This window comes from Acomys russatus, chromosome 6, assembly GCF_903995435.1.
Source record: "Acomys russatus chromosome 6, mAcoRus1.1, whole genome shotgun sequence".
Taxonomy (NCBI): Eukaryota; Metazoa; Chordata; class Mammalia; order Rodentia; family Muridae; genus Acomys; species Acomys russatus.
In genome coordinates, this window is record NC_067142.1 from 85,783,541 (window position 1) to 85,804,772 (window position 21,232).

Genomic DNA, 21,232 nt, shown 5'->3' on the forward strand with positions numbered 1-21,232 from the left:
GACTGGTCTACAAAGTGAGTCCAGGATGGCCAAGGCTACACAGAGGAAACCCTGTCTCGAAAAACCAAAAAAAAAAAAAAAAAAAAAAAAAAAGACTGTATTCAAAGTTGAGAGCCAAAACTTGTAGCCTAAGCCAGGTCCAACCAATTAAAAGAATCAAACTAAGCCTGGTGGTACTCACCTTTAATCTCAGCACTCAGAGGCAGAGGCGGGAGGATCTCTGAGTTGGAGGTTGTTCAAGGACAGCCAGGGCTATCCAGGGAAACCTTGTCTCAACGCCAAGCAAATAAAACCACAAAACAAAACAAAAAGAGCCAGACTAAAAACGGAGAGCAGAAAGAAGACATCTGATGCAGCTGCATTGGGAAGAGGGGCAAGGAGACACAGGGAGCCCTCCAAGTCTGTCTTTGGGGTCCACAAATGAAATTAAAGTTGGGAGCCAGCACGGCTGCACCCGCCTTTAATCTCAGCACTGGGAGGCAGACCTTTGTGGATTCAAGGACATCCTAGTCTACATAACAAACGAACAAAAGCTTACGTAGGGAGCCCAGGCTTTGCAGTCCCAGTCAAGGTGTGGCCCTGCTCACCACTGATCTAGCTTTGTCTAAGTTTCCTCCTTGTCCTGTAAGATGGGCTGACAAGTTTTCACAACCATAGAATCTTTTTCCAGGAGACAAGTTCCCCTTCTGACAGACATTTTTTCCTTCTCCCAGTGTGAGATTCCTGGGGAAATTCCCATTTCTCTGTGGTCCATTGTAAACAAGAATATCTTTAGATACGGTCACTGCTGCCAGACTGAGGTATGGAAATGCTAAGGAAAGGCCTGCGGCCGGTAGAAAGGAGACTGCAGGAGGTCCACGCGGCCTTCCTGGACATGCTCACAAGATTGCTGTGAATGTCCTCCTTGGTCTCGGGAGTGTGTTCTTCCTATAATCCTGGTGCATGGGGCAGACTCTTCTCCCATCAAGGGCAGCTCTCTGTCCTTCTACCGGGAACACCAGGAGGCAGGCAAGAGGGACAATAAGGCCCACTTCCTCCAGGGTAGCGGGCACCTGTGCTCCTTAGAGTGCCTAGAGCCGGGCGTGGTGGCGCACGCCTTTAATGCCAACACTCGGGAGGCAGAGGCAGGCGGATCGCTGTGAGGAATTACTTGACGACAAGGCAGCCGGGGAACACAGTGAGCTGCTATGAATTTATACTGCATAGGGACACAAAGTACAGCCTGCGGACTACAGACCCCAGGATCTGGAAATAAGGGCCCAAGGCCCACTGCAGACCTTCAGGATCTGAATCTGCATCCGAGCAAGTTCCCAGGTGACTTCGGTGCATGTGCTGGAGGCAGAGATGACAGCGTTTTCACCAAGTCCTTTGGAAGACATCCAGAGTGTCAAAGAAACTGCAAGTAGTGGTTACACTGACAGAACACTAATTCACCCTACAGAACTGCGTGTGAACAGGACCCAATTTTGGGACACATCGCTAGAGAATCAGACCTTGGAGTGACCTGTTAAAGAGAGGTGTCACTCACAAGTAGGTCGCCTCCCCTTAGTGCTTATAGTAATTACAAATTAACAAAAGACTCACAGAGCCAGCTGTGTAGAACAGCAGGGGACAGGAGGGCCAGAGTCTGTAGGGCTTCCTGTGACCTTGAGCTCCAGACTGGCCTGCCACCACAGTAAAGGTGTGAAGTTACAATCAAGGCACAGGTTCATGGCCACAGACCCCCCAGCCACCACACTCACAAGCTGTGGGGGCACGGGTCAGGTTTCTGAGCTGTGTAGCATCGCCACCCATTGCCTGTATATTCTGCCTCACAAATTCACGGCAGCGTCATGCATCGAAAACAAACAACTACACAGAAAGCTGTGGAAAGCCTACAGTGTGGGGCTGGAGGGCAGCAGTAGAGTGCTAGTCTAGCACGGCCGGGCGGTGATCTTTGGTTGGTTGGTTGGAGACAGGGTCTCATGTAGCCCAAGCTGGCCTTGAAGGATATAGCCAAGGATGACTCTCAACTTCTGGACTTCCATGGCATCGCTGGCACGTGGCTTGGTCATGCCTGGTCATGCCAGGCTGGGTATCATGTGTATACTGCCAAGCTATAGCCTGCTACAAGCCTTCGGATAAACGTCAGAATGCATCTTTGCCAGGCACAGCGAAGAGAGCAGGATGCAAAGCAATGCACTCCAGTGGGGGGCTGGTAGGAGTCGGGAGCCATGCCAGGAAGTGACCCCACCGGGGAGAGGGATGGAAGTGTGTCCCTGGATTGACAGCAGTAGGAGAGGCTGGTTCCTGGCTGGAGGGGACAGCAGGACTGCCAGTCCCGAGCATCAGTCGGGTTGTACGGTGCTACGACAACGATGGGACTGGAGGGGGGCTTTTGGTGACCTGATCTAGGTTTTTGGCTTTTGTTTGAAACAATGTCTATGTAGCCTTGCCTGACACGGAGCTCTCAATGGAGACCAGGCTGGCCTCGAACTCACAAAGATCTACCGGCCTCAGCCTCCTGAGTGTTGGGGGTTGAAGGTGTGTGCCACCATGTCCCGTCCCAAGATCACTGTGGCAGCTGCAGCTTGGGAGCAGGAAGGCAACCCTGGACCTAGAACAGAGGCTGGGAAGACTGCCCTGCACAGAAGGTGCCCCTCCAGGACCAGCTCTGTCCTCCCGAGCAGCCTTCCACCAGAAGGGAAATCAGGAAGCTGTAGCCCAGGAGCCACCGCTGTAGTCAGGGGCCCTAGCTAGGGAGGTGGCTGACAAACTATCCTTTGGGTCCCTGAGAACCAGTTTCCTGAAAGAGAAATGGGGGGGGGGGTGCATCTAGTTTCTGATTTGCCAGCTGAGAACTCAGCTCTGGGTTCACAGGGACCCCAAGGAAAGTTGGCCTAAAAGGCAGTAAGAGCACCAATCAGGTGACTCTGTCCCCCCCCCCCCCCATCTCTTAACTCCAATAAAGCAGCCACCTTGCCAGGCTTGGTGCCAGGTCTAAAAATCCCAGATGCTTGGAGGGGCTGAGGTGGAAGGTTCATAAGCTCAGGGCTGCCTATCCCACGGCACTGTAGCTGGGTGGTACGGCATCCCCCTAGTATACAGGGAGCCCAACGGGGTATCCTGAGCACCCACTCCAGAAGACAAGTATCCCTCACCCAAAGGTCAAGGACTCGGGGTGTTCAAGGACTCGGGGTGTTCAATAACTTGTGCACAGGCACCCAGGAGCTTTTCAGGGCCAACGCCATCCACTCTTACAGTTCATTAGAGCGCTGTCCTCCCCTAGTCAGTGTCCTCTCTATACAGGGCATATCTCCTGTCCTTTGTAGGCAGGGTGTCAGATAGCCCAGGCTGGCCTCAAGCACACTTACGGCTGACACTGTAATTCTGACCCTCCTGCCTCCCCACCTCTAGTTTTGGGCTTACAGGAATGAGACACAAAGCTTATGCGGTACTGTGGATTGAACCCGTATGTGCTAGGCACAGACTCTGAGCTATACTCCCCCCGCCCCCAAAGACACTTTATTTCATTTTAGTTTTTGAGAAGGGGACATGATATGTCCAGGGCTAGCCTTGAACTACCATGCCTGACAAATGTCTTTTTAAAACATAGCCTTTGTGCTTTGTGACCTCCAAAACTTGAGAGTGGAAAAGACTACAGAAGATGAGACAGGTATGATGGCTCATGTCTGTAATCTCAGAATTTGGGAGGCTGAGACAGGGGGATTATGAATTCAAGGCTAGCCTGGGCTGTTATCTCAAGCATGTCTCAAAAATAAATAAACCAAAACCCAAACCATCATGATCAGAGACGTATGAGCACTCCAAGCCTTCCAGTGACCCGCGCCTTCACCTGTTTCTGTTGTTAACAATACAGTCCCTAAAATACAGGGTGGACGAGCTGGCTCAGTGGGTAGAGATGCTTGCCACCAAGACTGATAACCTAAGTTCACGGCCTGGAGTCTCTGCAGTAGAAGAGAACCAACTCGGGGCTGGAGAGGTGGCTCAGAGGTAAAGAGCACTGGCTGTTTTTCCAAAGGTCCTGAGTTCAATTCCCAGCAACCACATGGTGGCTCACAACCATCTAGAATGAGATCTGGTGTCCTCTTCTGGTGTGCAGGTGTACATACAGACAAGAACACTGTATAAATAGTAAATAAATCTTAAAAAAGAAAAAAAGAAAGAGAACCAACTCACAGGAGCTGTCTTTGGAACCTCTATATTCATGTGTGCACACAGATAAAAGTAACAAAAAATTCACAAATTTTTTTTTGTGGTGCTGGGGACCACAGCGTCCTACACGCTAGGCAACCAGCGCATCCCCAAGCTGCATACATCTCTACTTCTCTTTCACTGTTTCCTGACAGTGTTTGGATAAGTTGCTCATGCCATTCTAGGTCTGCGCGGACCTAGAATTCTCAAGCCTCCTGCCTCAGCTTCCAGAGCAGCTAGGCTAACAGGCTTGAGCCCCCAAGTCTTCTAGTGAGTCTTGTCATACGGGCGCTGGTGACTTGGTCTCTTGCCGTGATTGCTGAAAGTGGGCTCCATTTTCAGTATTCTTGGGGGAAAATGCAACCCAAACCAAACTAAACCAAACCAAGCATTTCTCCGCTGCTGGCCTCACCCAGGGCCCTTCAGCTCCAAGGGAGACAAAAGCTGGACCCTCCCAGTCGTGGCCACACAGGTCTGCTCCGCTCAGCTGGCCTTCCCCTCTGCTCCAGTAGGCTTCTTGCTCCAGGTTTCTGGATACGTTTCCCTTGGACCACTGAGACCTTTTGTGCTGTTCCTGAGTTTTACTGCTGCATTGTTCCCAGTTTACTCTTTGTTCTGTTGCTTATTCCTCTGAGGGCAGCTAAACAAATATCAACCCTGGCGCTCGCATTGTTGCTAGAGATCTCAAGTGCTTTCTGAAAGACAGAAATAAGCAAACTCAGTTCCTCCCCCCGCTCCCCCGCTTTCCTTTGAGCTTGAACATTAGATGTGACTTGGTGTCAACTGAAGTCAAACGCAATCTGGTATTTGCATGGTTCTGTGGGGCCCAACTTCACACAGTGATTTTTTTTTTTTTTTTTGGTTTTTCGAGACAGGGTCTCTCTGTGTAGCACCCACACACCAATGCACATAAATTAAAATTAAATAAAATATTAAAAAAAAAAAAAACTCTCTCCAAATCCCACCAGGAGAAAGGGCGGGTTCAGAGGGCTGGGTGCAGCATGCCTGGTACACTTTCTCCTTTCAGTCATGTTGACAATCTCCCAAACTGCCAGTATTTTACCTCTAAAGTGTGTTAGATTTAGTCAGTTTAGAGGTGAAGGAATTATCAAAGTCTCCGGGAGGAGGAAGAATAAGCTGCTTTTCTCAACCAGGGGCACGTTCCCAAGGTGTGCCCGCAAGAGCTCACATGGCCCTCCAGTTAAACCTACTCTGCACTGTGCTAAAATCCTCAGCCTGGGCTAAAAGGGGTGATCCTGCCTCAGGCACAAAAACCAAATAAGAAGAAACCTAAATTACTAGGGCAACTCATGGAAAAGGGAAACAAACAACAAACTTGGGTCAAACTACTGGACTGTTTTTGCTCACACAAAGGGAGAGGTGCGCTGGTCAAGGCTGTGCACAGCTTTTAATCCTGAACACTGGGTACAGAAGGCACTGCCTCTGAGTTTGAGGCCAGCCACAAAAACAAAAAACCAAAACCAAAACTGAAAAAAACGACGTAAGGGAGATGGTGATTTGGACTGAACAGTCAGGCGGCTTGTGTTCTCTCAGAAGTCGGGGCCTTTGCGACCACTCAAACCCCGAGCTGCTCCCCTACCCTGCCTTACTCTGTGGAGCTGGCTGGCCATTGTGACTTCTCCATACCCTGGAACTGTACTGCCCCGCCCCTTACCAGGGGTGAGAGAATAAAGCACACTGGGAGACAGCTTAAATGTGAGACAGAGAAACGCTGCAGGTGGGGCTACCGTTTGAGGTTGTGATGACTTTTAAGGCTTCCAGTATGGTCTGCCCAGCCCCTGTGGGGACAAGGACCAGTTGCCAAGGCAAGCCTGCCTTATATATCTAGCTATTGTTTCTTCCCGGCTAGCAAGGGCTATTAAAGCAGCGGCTCTCAACCTGTGGGTTGCCACCTCTTGGTGGGGTAGGAGGGTGACAAATGACCCGGTTCCCGAGGAGGCAGGGGGCTTGCCTACGACCACTGGAAAACAGGTGTTTACATTACGGTTCAAAACTAGCAAAATGACAGTTATGAAGTAGCAATGAAAATCGTTTTATGGTTGGGGGTCACCACAGCATGAACTGTATTAAAGGGCCAAGGCCTTAGGAAGGTTGGGAACCACTGTTCTAAAGGAATGTGTCTCAATAAAGGCCACAGTAGGAGGCAAAATGGTCCCCAACTGCCCAGTCACATAAGGATACCTTAGCCTTAAATGTTTTCCGAACTTAGGCCTCTATATAGGCAAGCTAGAAGTCTGAGGCCACACTTGGGTGGGTGGGTGGAGGTGTGGGGCAACTGCTGGAGGCCCTGAGCCCAGCAATCCAGGCACCTCTACCATGCAGGCATTATTACAAATGCAGCACCTCAAAGTGCACCTCAGTGTTTCTCCCTTAAAAACAGCTTCCTGTCCCATTCCATATCCAATAGAATACCATTTAAGGCAGTATTTCCCCTTTCAGTGCTAATTCTCCCCTTCCCCTCTTCCCTCCCAATATCCAGTCAGTCACTGAGTTCTGCCCTTTATTCCCTCCTCGTTTTCCTATCAGTCGGAAACTGACTACTAGGACCCACCTAGCTTTCCACTCTGGGTGCCGGGATGAGAAACATTGTGTACAAAGTGACGGGCAATCTTGGAATAAGAATTTTTGTCAGTGAGCACACCTTTCATCCCAGCACTGAAGAGGCAGAGGCAGGTGGATCTCTGTGAGTTCGAGGCCAGCCAGGTCTACAGTGAGTTCCAGCATAGCCAGAGCTACACAGGAAAAAATGGTCTCAAAAAGCAAACAAACCACCACCACAAAACAACAAAAAGGAATATTTCATGCAAAAGAACACCGCCAGACATGCACAACTCAATGCAGGGCTGGCATGTAGGCGATTCTTCGTCAGGTTTGGTGACCCAACGGAGGCCCCTCTGATTCTAGCCACCACTTAGAGGACCAACTCCAAGGAATCTTGGTCCAACTCAGCTGCGTCCCTGCCTCCTCTCTTTTGTATTCTGGCCGCCCCTCCCCCTCTAAGCAGCCCACGCAAGGGTTCGGAGGTTTGCAGCCTATAAATAGTGTGAAATCACAGAGCCTTGGAATTTTAGCTAGAAGGAAGCGCAAGAGTTCCACTTGCCCAACCCTTCCTCCTATTGATGAACAGGTGTTGCAAGATTAGGTGGCCTGCCCACGTCACGCAGCAGACTCCCGCCCCAAGTCTGCACTCCACACCTTAAGAGTGTCAGCCGAGGGCGTGGTGGTGCACGCCTCTAATCCCAGCACTCGGGAGGCAGAGGCAGGCGGATCGCTGTGAGTTCAAGGCCAGCCTGGTCTACAAAGGGAGTCCAGGACAGCCAACGCTACACAGAGAAACCCTGTCTCGAAAAACAAAACAAACAAAAAAAGAGTGTCAGCCGACACTCAGGCAGGCAGGCCGACATCACACGGTTGCCCCGGGGAGGTGGCCCCGTGGGTGACCTGCTGGGTGGAAAGTGTTCCCGAGGCTGGGGTTGGCCCACTAGCAAGCTAGTCCAGAGCTCAGCTCCGCGCTCGGCCGCGCCCCCGCCGGCCCGCACAGCCCGCACTCCTCCCCCGCCCCTCCAGGGCGCCGACCTGTCACCCAGCCGCCCCCACGTGCACCCGGCTCGCAGGATCAAAGTCTGGGGCGGCCCGGCCCGGCGCTGGAGAACCGGCGCCCGGAACCCGCAGCGCGGAGAGCGGGAACCCGAGGCAACGCAAGGGCTCGGCGCCACCGCCCCGCCGCCCGCCCGCCAGCCGCTGCTGCACGCGGCCCGCGCCCACCCTCCCTCCCCCGCACCGCCCGCCGCTGCACCCGGCCGCGGCCCCCGGCCCACGCCCGGCTCCCTAGTGCACAGGCCCTGCCCCCAGCTCCCGCGGCCGCGCCCCGCCCCCTCCCGCCCCTCCGCCGCGCCAGCCAATAGAGGCCGCGGAGGGGCGGGACGCCGCGGCTGTCGTGAGGCGGCCCCGGCCAATGGGGAAGCGAGCCGGGCCTGGGGGGCGGGGCGCCGGGGCCTTGTCACGCTCGGGTCCGTGTGAAAACGGGGGTTCCGAGTGCAAAGCAAAGTTTTTTTGTAAACCGTCTGCAAAGGCCGGGGGGGCGAAGACGGCGGCCGCCGCCGGGACGAGCGCAGTCGCCGCCGACACCGTCTCCCGAGCGCCTCGGTCCGATGCTCGGCGGCCCCTCGGCGTTCAGTGTCCCGCCCGCGCCCGCAGCCTCCGCCTCGCCCGTCCAGCCGAGCGCCGGCGCCTGAGTCGCTGCGCGGCCGGCGGTTTCCTCACAGCGCCGCTCCCGCGCCAGCGCCGCGCCTCAGGCCGCCGCCATGGGCTGCTGGGGCCGCAACCGCGGCCGGCTGCTGTGCATGCTGCTGCTGACCTTCATGTTCATGGTGCTGGAGGTGGTGGTGAGCCGGGTGACCGCGTCGCTCGCCATGCTGTCCGACTCCTTCCACATGCTGTCGGACGTGCTGGCGCTCGTGGTGGCGCTGGTGGCCGAGCGCTTCGCCCGGAGGACCCACGCCACGCAGAAGAACACGTTCGGCTGGATCCGCGCTGAGGTGATGGGCGCGCTGGTGAACGCCATCTTCCTCACGGGGCTGTGCTTCGCCATCCTGCTGGAGGCCGTCGAGCGCTTCATCGAGCCCCACGAGATGCAGCAGCCGCTCGTCGTGCTGTGCGTCGGCGTGGCGGGGCTGCTGGTCAACGTGCTGGGGCTCTGCCTCTTCCACCACCACAGCGGCGAGGGCCAGGGCGCGGGCCACGGCCACTCGCACGGCCACGGCCACCTCGCCAAGGGCGCGCGCAAGGCGGGCCGCGCGGGGGGCGAGGCGGGCGCGACGCCCGGCCGCACGCCGGACCAGGAGGAGACCAACACGCTGGTAGCCAACACCAGCAATTCCAACGGGCTCAAGGCGGACCCGACAGGTGAGCGCCGGAGGGGTCGGGACGGGCGCCCCCTGGCGACCGAGGTGGGTGCCACGCCCCGCGCCCGGGTGCGCGCTGGTTGGGTGCCCACCGGACAAGTTTGACAATGATGCGTTGAGGGTGTGTGGGCCCCTGGTTAAAGGCGGCCTTTGTGAACCGGCGGTCTGCGCCTCCCTGAATTGACCGCCTAATCCGGAAAAATCACAGGGTTTGGCATAATGGTGCTGGACCTGATGGTGATGTATTTCCCTGGTGGTTTTTTTTTAATGAACGTTTTTCATCTTGAGCACGTGTGCTCTTGGCTGGAAATTTGGAAGGTAAGTGTTGAAAAGAAATGAGAAAGAACCAAGCCAGTACTGGCCAAGCTCGATGCTTAGCATTGTGTGTCCCTTCCAGTTTTTCTTGCCGGTTAAATCACATCAGGAGGCAGCTTAACTTCTCCGGTGCATAGTAGCACGTTAAGGAGTTCAGATGGTGCATAGGAAAGGTTTTCTCTAGCTCTGAAGAAAACGAAGCTGCTGGGGTGTGCAGTCCTACTTGGACTTTTAGGCCACTTAGCAATTATTAGGTTCCAGCATTATTGATAGCTTCGGGTTGCGTGTTTTGTTTGTTGGCTTGTTTTTTGTTTACCAAGACAGGGTTTTTCTGTGTGTGGCCCTGGGTGTCCTGCATCTCTCAGAACTCCGGCATCTGCCTCCCAAGTGCTGGGATCAAAGGTGCTTGCTGTGGGAGTCGTGGCCACCCACCATAGCCCCAGCTTGTTGACTTGTCAGTTTGTAAACCCTCCTCTGCCAAGACACTAAATTTTATATTCATGATGAACATTTAAAGTTAAAGCCACTTGTCTCAGTCTATAGTGCCACTAACTCTCCATAGAGAGCCCCACATCAGATCAGTTTGCGTTAGAGGACTTATCCTCCGCTGTGCTTAGCTGATAGCCTTAAATGCTATTTCTCTTTTGTATGTGTCAGGAAAGTCAAGCAGAAAGTTTACAGGACACCAGCCCGATAGAGAAGGGGCGGGGAGAGAGGGTGGGAAGCAGCATAAAGCAACAATAGCCAGGGACACCGTGGGATCTCTGCTGTCGTCCCGGCAGTGCACAGAATGTCAGTTTATTGTGCACGGCTCTCAGCACACTGTTACTGTGCCTTATGAAAAAGGTCGCCGTCTTCACAGCTAGATGATGTTTCGATGAACACTAAGTGTGTTTAGTTCAAATCGTGTTGCTTCGTTGTAGAGCCAGAGAAATCCAGACACGATGACCCAGTGGACGTACAAGTTAACGGGAATCTGATCCAGCAGCCTGAGCGCCTGGAGTCAGAAGACAGCAAGGCCGGACAGCTGAACATGCGAGGGGTGTTCCTGCACGTCCTCGGGGACGCCTTGGGCTCCGTGATCGTAGTGGTGAATGCCTTGCTGTTTTTCTTTTACTGGAAGGGCTGTTCTGAAGAGGACCTTTGTATGAACCCATGTTTTCCTGACCCCTGCAAATCGGCTGTGGAGATAGTCAACAGCACCCAGGCCCCGGTTCACGAGGCTGGGCCATGCTGGGTTCTCTACCTAGACCCAACTCTCTGTATTATAATGGTTTGTATACTTCTTTACACTACCTACCCACTGCTTAAGGAATCTGCTCTCATTCTTCTACAAACCGTTCCCAAGCAGATTGATATCAAGCATTTGGTAAAGGAGCTCCGAGCTGTTGAAGGAGTTGAGGAAGTTCATGAGTTACACGTCTGGCAGCTCGCCGGAAGTAGAATCATCGCCACTGCTCACATCAAATGTGAAGACCCAGCTTCATACATGCAGGTGGCCAAAACCATTAAAGATGTTTTCCATGACCATGGGATCCACGCGACCACCATACAGCCTGAATTTGCTAGCGTAGGCTCCAAGTCAAGTGTCGCCCCGTGTGAGCTTGCCTGCAGAACTCAGTGTGCTCTGAAGCAGTGCTGCGGGACGCGGCCTCAGGTCCATTCAGGGAAGGACACAGAGAAGGCCCCCACAGTCAGCATCTCTTGTTTAGAACTCAGCGAGAACCTGGAGAAGAGGACCCGAAGGACTAACCCTGAAGGCGGCCTCCCCGCTGTGGTGATAGAGATTAAAAACGTGCCAAAAAAGCAGCCCGAATCATCTTTGTGAGTCTCGAGGGAAAAGATGAGATATTTGACTTTTGCTTTTTAACTGCAAGAGAAAATAGACTCCATTGAAATACTAAGTTTGCCAAGTAGTGTAACTGACATCCTTGTCTGGTCGCACAGTTTAATTCTATTTTTGTAAGAGCATAGGGGACTGCACAGTAGAGTGCTCTGCACTACAGCCTGTGATCATCAGTGTAGGCGCAGCTGTGCTGTAACATGTTTTGAGAGCCAGTTTTAACACTATGTTACATTGTTGTTTAAAGTAAGTATAAACCTTATATGATGACATTTGATTCCCGGTTTTCCCATGATAAAAGTTGCGGGGGAGGGGTAAATAAAATTGTTACTGGAATTTCTCTGCTTTTCTTTCCCCACCATTGTTGTATATTATTTCTTAGAATTATAATTGCTAGACCTTTAACGTCACCAAGTTTGTTTCCTCTGATGTTTTAGGGAATAGCTAGTTGCCCTTTGAGATCATAAACATAGCATATTTTCAGAATGGCTCATGACTATTACCAGGAAGTAAGGTTAGCTACTATTCTGGACTCTTTACTCAGTAGTAATCTCTCCCACGGTGAGATAATTCACAGGATGGAGTACAGTTTACACATAGTGGAGCATATAAGGGATAAGAGCAGGTAAGAAGGCGAGCTAAGTAGATGATTATACGTTAAGGTTACATCTCTAAACTATCTTGAAATTTTCAAATGGTTTTATTCTACCAAAGTCAGCCCAAACATGTTTGCCAGTGTTGCTTTCTTTCAAAGATTGGTATTAGCAATTAAAACAAAAGGTTCTAAATGCATGAATATTTTTGGGAATGCAGAGTTAGTCTTGGCTTAAGTGCAAACTATTAATCTTAAATTGTGTCTTTGGAAAAAACCCTCAGATGAGTTGGACACCTTTCTTAACGAACATCCACCACAGTTTGTGCTTTGCCAAGAGCCAGTGACTTGAAAGAAAGAAAGAAAGAAAGCAGATAGCTCATGCAATTTGGATATTATTTTAGAAAGCAAAATTAATAAGAAAAGGTCTTTCTTATTAGGTCTTTAAGCCATCATGTCTTGACACGGTCAGTGTCCACCAGTGCTTATTTTGCAAGAGGTCGCACTTTGCACCCAGGAAGTCACTCACGGTCCTTCCATTGCCACTGATTTCAAATCCAGTGCAGACATTTGAAGAGTTTTAAGTTATATTTTCCTTGATAGAGAAAGGTTAATGCTTTGTGAAGGAAATGTAGATTTTTGTCTTCAAAAGAGTAATTATTAGTATCAGTTATGTATAGCTCTATTTTTCTAGGGACAAAGTATTCTGACTACTTCAATAACTTTTATAGCTGACTACTTTTGGGATTTGAAATAATTCATTGTTTAATAATCTGAAAATACAAGTATTATAGTATGACAGTTACTTTTGAGGGATGGTCTCGCCCTGAGTTTAATAGCCTATTGCTGGCAATGGGCCTGCTTAGGAACAGCTGGGTTTTTTCTGACGAGAAATTTAATTTTTGGAACACAGTTTGTAAGTTCATATTTACTACACTGGGCCAACCATCAACTTACATAATGATTCACTAATGTGTGATCTAACCCCTTGATGGGTGGTTACTTTGAATTTTGCAAAAGTTTGCTTTAAAAAAAAAAAAAGGGAGATCTGTATGAGAGAGGACTCCAATTGTCTCAAATGACACCATGTAGAAAGTTTTAGTGGTTTCTACATGGTACAGCAGGATAACTGGTGAGCCTGTGGCATCCAGTGGGTGCCCTCCAGAATGCTCCGGGGTGGGTGGTGGGTGGGAGGGCCTGTATCGATGGTGCCCAATTAAGTGGGACAAGGATTGTGTCGATATGTTTCTCAGACGTGCTTTAAGGTGGTGGTGGCCTTTAGGTTAAGTGGCTTCTATGTAAAAAGTGGTACCGTAGGCTTTTTTTCAAAGGCATTTGTCGTATCAAAGCCCATGGGCGCCAACTCACCTTGGAGTTTTGGAGAAGTATTTATTTCTTTACAATGCACTTTCTAACCCATTCTTAGCTATATTAGCATTATCTTTAAGAAAAAAACCCCTGTTTTTATATTTAAATGTTGTAGGATTTGAGTGTCTTTTTCCAAAATAGCTTATTTCTTGAGAGAGAATGAGGAGCTACTTTGACCTCTTCAGGACTAGCCTGTTGTTAAGGCTTCTTTTCCCTGCTTCGGTTCTAGGGCTGAGGCTTCCCTGGTTTGTTCCTGTTTGAGCCAGGTCAGTGTAGACCTGTCTCATCCGGAGCCGAGTGAGGAGGTGCCGTGTGCTCCGAAACTCCACTCAACCAGGAGTCCTTCCAGGCTGTGTGCAGCCTTGGAACACCGGACCTTATTTACCATGGTCAGCGTTGAACATTGTAGAAGTACAGGCTAGAACGTGAAAAACAATCCTCAAACAACTGGCTGTATTTCCACATTCAAAACAAAAGATGCTGATAGCTTTATGCTGAGATGTGTGACTGGAAGGGTTTCCGTCAAGTTCCCCTTGGAAGGTCTCGGCAGCTGGTTATGTGTGTTTGTCTTGTCACCGTTCTGGTATTTTGAGTATCTGAAAGTTTTGAGGGAAAGAAAACAAACGTAATGTGAAGTATTTGGTAGGTAAATGGTTTTGAATGTTTTTGTTGTCTTACGAGCAGATACCATTTGAACAGTAGATGTCATTAACCTGCTATCTTAAGATAGTTATACACAAATATGGAGGGTGATTCTACAATAGAAAATATTTTAATACTGCACTTGAGTTAAGTGATAAACAGTGTTAAGAGGTCTTGGGGAGGAGGTGGAAGGCTTTTGTTGTTGTCTTTGTAATCGAAATTGTCCTAATGCTTCACGGTCTGGAAAGTGGGACTGTAACCGCGCCATTTTGCAACTGCGCTGCATATATACATACGGATGTATATATGGTAATGCTATTTTGTTTTACTAACAAGCTCTGGAATGTTTTAGCAGTCATTTTCACTGGCACAAGAGCCTTTTATACATTAATCAATTTAAACTTTTAAACCAAAAAATACTAAGGTTCAGTGTCTGGCAAAAGGATGCTGAGGAGAATGTAACATAGAATTAATATGTGGTTATATAAAAAGACACAAACTGCCATGATATGGGTCTGCCTTGAAACAGCACAGTGGAGTGTCAGTGTGTCTGTGGTTCTCTGCGACGTCCTTGCCTTGGTTTTGTCTGCTGCGGCCTGCCCTCTGGGCCAACAGTGCAATTGATGGGCTCTCATCTCGCTGAATGCCGATGCAGACAGAACTCAAGTGCAACAGCATTTTCCCGACTTCTGTGTGTTTTATGACTGTGTTATTTCCAAAGCTGTTCCTACCTCATCATGAGGCTTTATGGATTACTATGTATTATAAGTGTTCTATATGAGACAAGACTACTGTGTTTCTTCTCGTTTATTAAAAGTTAAGTAGAAAAATAAACTAATTTTAATATCTGGTTTGTTTTGTTCATGTGGCCCTCCCCTCTTACACTGCAGGGGTAAAAGAGAAACGGACTTTGCCAGCATACAAGAGACAAGTGGTGTGGAAGAAAGCAAGTGACCAAAAGCTTGTCATAGAGACAGAGCGGGTCCATTCACTGCAGGCTAGTGGGCTGTGACAATGTTTGGACATAAGCATAAACTTGTGGGGTGTCATTAATGTTTAACCTGCTTCTATTGGTAATTTATATTTTTTGGTTTTAAGCAAGGTTACAAATGCGAGTTACTTTATGCCTGTATGGCTTCTAAAACTACCGCAAAAGGTAGCACCTCAGTTTCTGCCTGGGAGACAACAGTTTAAAAATAAGGCCTGGAGAGATGGCTCAGCGGTTAAAAGCACTGGGTGTTCTCCCAGAGGTCCTGAGTTCAATTCCCGGCACCCACATGGCAGCTCACAACTGTCTGTAACTCCAGTTTCAGAGGATCCGAAACCCTCTCACAGACACATGTGCAGGCAAAACACCAATTCAAATAAAATACGTAAATTAAATAAATAAATTGACAATAAGTGGAAGGCAAATGCTCAGGGGAACAGGCAAGTACAGTAGACGCTCCAAAAAAAGGGTAGGTGTAATGAGATAAGACGGAGCCTAAGGCCAGGTGGGATTGGGAGGCAGACAGTTGGAGTAGGAAGATGGGCAGGATGACATAGGCTATGTCACACCTGTGAGCTTGAATTGGGCCTTACGGGGAAAATAAACTCAAATGTTCTTAAGGTTATCTTACGGGTATTTTGCCTGCAGGTATGTCTATACCACGTGTGCTTTGTGCCCTCAGAATCCTCTGGGACAGGGATTTTTATTAGCTGTTATGCTGGTGCTGGGATTTGAACCTAGGACCTCTGGAAGAGCAACAAGCACTCAACTGCTGAGCCATCCCTTTAAGCCCCTCGTATATATTTTAATTTAAAAATTTTTATGTGTATGTGTGAGTGGCCTATAAGAGCTGTAGTTACAGGTGCCTGTACTTCCTCAAGTGGGGCCTGGGAACCAAACTCTGGTCCTCAAGAAGAGCAGGATGTGCTCTTAACCACTGAGGCATCTCTCCACACCCCAAACTCAGTTTTTGAGTGGATAAAATAGAAAAAGGACTGCACATGATAAATATAGAAAGCAATGCCACCCACACTGGTGCCCTAACACATCCATGTGCACCCGTGTGTCATGTGGCTTAGGTTGGCACATGCTAACATCCTGCTAAACCACTGACCTCACAGTGGAGCTACAGGCAATGATACCGTAAAGTTGCTGCTGGCCAGCTCTTCATCTCTGCCTATTGGGAAGAAACTGCCCTCTGAGACAACAGTTTGCCAAAATCTCTCCGTCTGTCCCCAAACAACCCTGTGGGTCGAACAGCTGAAAGCTGTTGTCTTGAAAATAGCTAAGAATTTGGAAGAAAGTCAGCCATGTTTACAATTGAGGTGTTTCTTGTGCATCCAGGATTGGTGCTCAATTCTGATACAGCCATCTCTCTCCCGTCCAGCTATTTTATGATACCTGCATTTGCTTAAGAAGCCGTTTCTACTGAGGCCGGGGCCGTTTTCCGCAGCTCTGACTGGTGATGCTGCGGGTACTTGCAGGTGTCTGGATGACTGTTGTGGAACGGCAGGGAGGGCTGGAAAGACGGGGCATTAGCTACGCGGGTGGGAGCGCTTGGTGCCCTGCAGATACGTTCTGAGCCTTACAGAGCAGGTGTATTCCTTTATTCATAATTCTCTGAAAAACATTTTTTTTTTTTAAACTTCACCTGGTGATGCAGCCGGAGACAGGACAGGAACAGCTTGTTTCCTATCTCCCTGGACTTTTCAATAACTGCCTAAACGTTCAAAATGAAGACTTTGTGGTTCACTCCAGTAGCTTGACAACGAAGTCTAATGAGTCCCGCCCAGTAGAACCACCCGCCCAAAGGAATGGGGAGGTGTTTTTAAATCATTTGATACTTTAAATGTCAAAGCAATCACTGGACTCAAACTGGCACCTGTTCTGAATTAGACTTCTGTAAGTTGTGGTTTAGTGGCGGTTTTGTTGTTGTTTTTTGTCTTGTTTTGTTTTTGGAATTATGTGGGAGAGAGGAATAGGGTGGTGGTGTTTGTTTGTAATCTTGGTGAAACTGGCTACGTGTTCCTAATGAACACTTCTGCTGGAGCCTGGGACAGGGGCTCATGTAGCCGAGTGGTGGTGGTGAACCCCGGCCTTACACCTGAGGGGCAGAGGTAGCAGGTGTGTGCGCGGCCAGGGAGACACAGAACACCCTCTGCTTTTTAACACATGAGTAAGCAGGCAGACCATCCCATGTTCCCATGATCCATCAGGGAATCAGGTTCATAGCCCGACAGACTCCTGTGGCTCTCTCCCTGCCTCTGCCCACTGACAGGACACCTCCCCTGCTCTGAACACCCGCTAGGGAGGTGGCACTGCACTTCAGAGACCCAGGGAGGCCGGGCAGGCAGGTCCTCTCCAGACCTCTTCTTGCACAAGCTTTGATTTCACCAAGAACCGAGATTGACTGTAGAGAGTCAAACTGAAGGTCTCCATTGGATGGCCAGGTTTATAGTCCTGATAAAGGCTTGCCGCAGGTAGCCGAAGGCTCCCCTGAATGTTCAGGAAAAGCATCCGCCCAAGAAAGCAGGTGTTGCTGTGTGTGTCCTGGACACCCTGGCTAGCTCCTTTGAAGTATAGAGTAAAAGCGGGGTTCTGGCAATATAAAAGGAGTTAAAAATTCAGCAACTTTTAAGATATAAAATTGAATATTCTCCTTAAAATGTGTAATGACAGGCTAATTTCTTTTTCTAAGGCATTGCTTGTATGTGCAGGGCAGGGGACTGAGTCCAGGGCTCCTGCACCCTAGGCAAATGTTTCACCAACTAACCCACATCTTCAGCCCTAAGCTTTCATTTTTTTTAAGCTGCTAAAGTTACGGCAGCAATAAGAAAAAACACACAAATAGGCACATGAACACTATTGCTGGTATGCTCACTCTTTTATTTACAAAGACTCCTCTCACTGGAGTTAAATTACAGACTGACTTATATATAAGATTTTACCAGAAAAGATCTGGACACATTGAGTGGGGACAGAGCTTATATTGAATCTGGACTTTCAGAAAGGTGAGGCTGGGGTGGTGTGAAGAAGACAGCTTTCTTTAACTCTACTTGTGGGTTGTGCCTTTTTTTTTTTTTTTTTTTTTGAGACAGGGTTTCTCTGTGTAGCCTTGGCTGTCCTGGACTCACTCTGTAGACCAGGCTGGCCTCGAAAAGATCTACGTGCTGGGATTAAAGGCTTGCGCCACCATGCCTGGCTGGGGGCTGTGTCTTAAAGACACCAAACTAAAGGGTTGGGTGAAGAGTCCAAACTCCCTCATGTCACAAAGGAGCCACCTGCAGTGGATGGCAACGTGCATGGTTAGACGTCATTACCAAACCTCCAGCAGCCTCCTGAGAGGGTCGTGTGCCCCAGCTGGCCTCTCTCTTGCTCCCCATCCCCCCCCCACATTTCCTCTCTCTTTCTCCTCTCTCTTGTTCATCCAGGTGCATCCTTATCAGCTCCGGTTTAGGAGCCGGGGCTGAGAGAATGAGGGCCTTTCAAATACCTAGCAGGTGGAGGGACGGAGACCATGGTGCTGGCTCGGCAGGTCTGTGCCCTGAACTGGACAAACACACATGCGCTATGGCCACTCTGCATTCCACAGTACCACAGAGTGTTTTGCCTGGGAGTTGGGAGCCTGGGTCTGAACCCTAGATTCACTGACTTAGCTTCCTCATCTAAAATACCAAAGCAGTAATGTTTATAACGTTTCTCTCAGAGTTGCCTTGAAGATACATGAGATGGTACCCAGTGTTAAATATTAGCCATGTTTACTCTGGTCCTGTTTCTTGCTCTCCTCTTCTTCCTTCCTTCCTCTTTTCTTTCCCTCTGTATGCTGCCCTAAGCCCAGTTACTGATCCTTAAGTTTTTTGATGGACACATCTTACTCCATGGAAACACTCTATATTTTCAAGCGATGTGAGAGAGTTTCCCCCCCAGTGATGAGGAAGGCATAGCTCAAGGTGAAGCAGGAATTTACCCAGGATTCACTGAGTCAGGTCTAGGGGTAAGGAGCTGTGGGGAGGAGTTTGTTGCCTCTGGAGCACAAAGGACAATTGCAACAATCTCTGCAGGAGGATGGTGGTGAGGTGAGGTGATGGCCTTTGAGAGCCCACCGCCCACACGCCTGCCACTGGGAGGCCTGGTAGTGACCGCTGTGAAAGACAAACTTGGACATGATGACATCTTGACAGGTCTTTCTAGATGTGTTGTGGCATTCAGTGTAGCTTCCTACCAGGATAGCCTTTAGGGTGACCACAACCCCATGGAGGACATTTGCCCTCTTTGTGTTGGTTCCCCAAGTGTAAATAAGGGGTCGGATGACCTCACCTTCAGGGCGTGTCAGGGTTCTGCCTCTGTGCCTCAGGGCATGGCACCGTGACAGGTTGGTCACCTGTAGATAAGATGTCTCTACTGCAGGGGTCTGGGTGTGAATGAGGCAGCAGATGCTTTGCTGGACGAATGCTGGCAGCGTGAAGAAGACTGGGCGTGGGCGTTTATAGCTCAGCCCTTTACTGTGAGGTATACAGAAACTAGTTCCACTCATTTGGGAAGTTAGACATTTGGTTGATAAGCCCGGTTCAGGGACAATGTGGCTGCTGGAACCTTTGCTTTGGTGTCAAGTTAATTTTGCTCAGGAGTTTTGGCGAGAGCCACCCCCCCGCCCCCACATTCTGCTAGAAGTGTGTCCAGATTTGCTTTAAGATGTTTGTTACTAGCCGGGCGGTGGTGGCGCACACCTTTAACCCCAGCACTCAGGAGGCAGAGGCAGGTGGATATCTGAGTTCAAGGCCAGCCTGGACTACAGAGTGAGTTCAGGACAGCCAGAACTACACAGAGAGACCCTGTGTCGAAAACAAAAGAACAAAAAGATGTTTGTTACTGCCCATCTCCCAGACACAAGGTAAATTCTACAACTGATGCTGCCCTTCCCTCTGTGTGGGTCCACTCTTCTCCTGCTTCCTCCCCCTGCCCAGGAATCTCTTACAATCATAGTCCAGTGAGGTGTCAAACAAATGAGTGACTCTGGAGACCAAGATGATGGCTTCCAGGAAACGCAGGCGCTCACTGGTGACGTGCACAGTACATGTGTTCATTGATGGTGATGACAGTTGCAGACCATGAGGGACTCAGACTGTGTGGATGCCTTGTCTGGCCTTTTCCTATGATAGACCCTCAGGTGATGAGTGCACTCCCACTGCACACTGGCCTTTTCCTGTGATAGACCCTCAGGTGATGAGTGCACTCCCACTGCTCACTGGCCTTTTCCTGTGACAGACCCTCAGGTGATGAGTGCACTCCCACTGCACACTGGCCTTTTCCTGTGACAGACCCTCAGGTGATGAGTGCACTCCCACTGCACACTGGCCTTTTCCTGTGACAGACCCTCAGGTGATGAGTGCACTCCCACTGCACACTGGCCTTTTCCTGTGACAGACCCTCAGGTGATGAGTGCACTCCCACTGCACACATATTTCATTTCCTTCCCTGTGAACAGTGACCACTGTCTGTTCTGTTAGGGCCACCCCAGCCGGTCCCACTGCATCTGTGTCCTCTCTGTACCACTTTCTGCATCCTCCCCTCACCATCCTCTTCTCCTGCCTCCCCGTCCCACTGGGTCTGTGTCCGCTCTGTACCACTTTCCTTTCCTCCTCTTCCCATTTCCCTTCTCTCTTTTCATTCTTCCCTCCCGTCCCTCTCTTCCTTCCTTCCTTCTCCTCCTTTCTCACCCCCTTTGCTCCGTTTTTTCCTTACTGGGAACACACCCGTGCCGAGCTCTGCGTGTGTAATTGTGGCAGAACTCTTCCCTCCTAGCCTGGCATGGCTATTTCCATCTTGGAATCAGAGAGGCTTCATAGAATCGGGACACCAACTTTCTGTCGGTATGATATTTGCTTGTTTGGTCTTGGAGAGAGAGTCTCACTGTGTTGCCCAGGCTGCCCTCCTGCCGGAGCCTCTCCACTGTTAGGATCGCCAGTGTGCTCTGCCAGGTGAGTGTGCCTCAGAGTTGACATGGGGCTCTCTAGGTGTTCCTCTCTAGGGACACCCACTTGGGATAAAAGTTAACCAACAAGAATCAATGATTAGTCGATTCCGTGCATCCACTCTGTGTTGAGGTGTCCTGAGATCACTGGCTACTTTGTTCAGTTTACAGACACAGACACACTGACATTCAACTAATATTACACATGCCAAAGGGCAGAGCCGGGCGCTGCCTCCATCTAACGCTGGGTTTGGGTGAGAGGAACCTCACCTTGTGTGGGGTGTGCACAGAAGAGTGTAAGCGGAACACTTACTTCACCTTTAAAACAAAACGCTAGCTACCCCACCACCCCACGACAGACAGACAGGCAGGCAAACACACACACACACACACA

General features: G+C 49.9%; 1 protein-coding gene across 1 annotated transcript; it reads left to right on the plus strand.

The window, feature by feature from the left end:
• The first annotated feature begins 8,472 nt into the window (after nt 1-8,472).
• Slc30a1 (solute carrier family 30 member 1) lies at nt 8,473-12,231 on the plus strand. Its single transcript, XM_051148152.1, has 2 exons — nt 8,473-9,120; nt 10,358-12,231. Exons 1-2 carry the CDS (start codon nt 8,520-8,522, stop codon nt 11,260-11,262), a joined length of 1,506 nt encoding a protein of 501 aa, XP_051004109.1. The 5' UTR covers nt 8,473-8,519; the 3' UTR covers nt 11,263-12,231.
• Nucleotides 12,232-21,232: the final 9,001 nt, after the last annotated feature.

What these genes read in the sequence shown, in the direction of transcription:
- Slc30a1 (XM_051148152.1), top strand. Translation starts at nt 8,520, where the DNA reads ATGGGCTGCTGGGGCCGCAACCGCGGCCGGCTGCTGTGCATGCTGCTG. An exon ending in GCTCAAGGCGGACCCGACAG is followed by an intron (nt 9,121 to 10,357) that starts GTGAGCGCCGGA and finishes GCTTCGTTGTAG; the next exon opens with AGCCAGAGAAATCCAGACAC.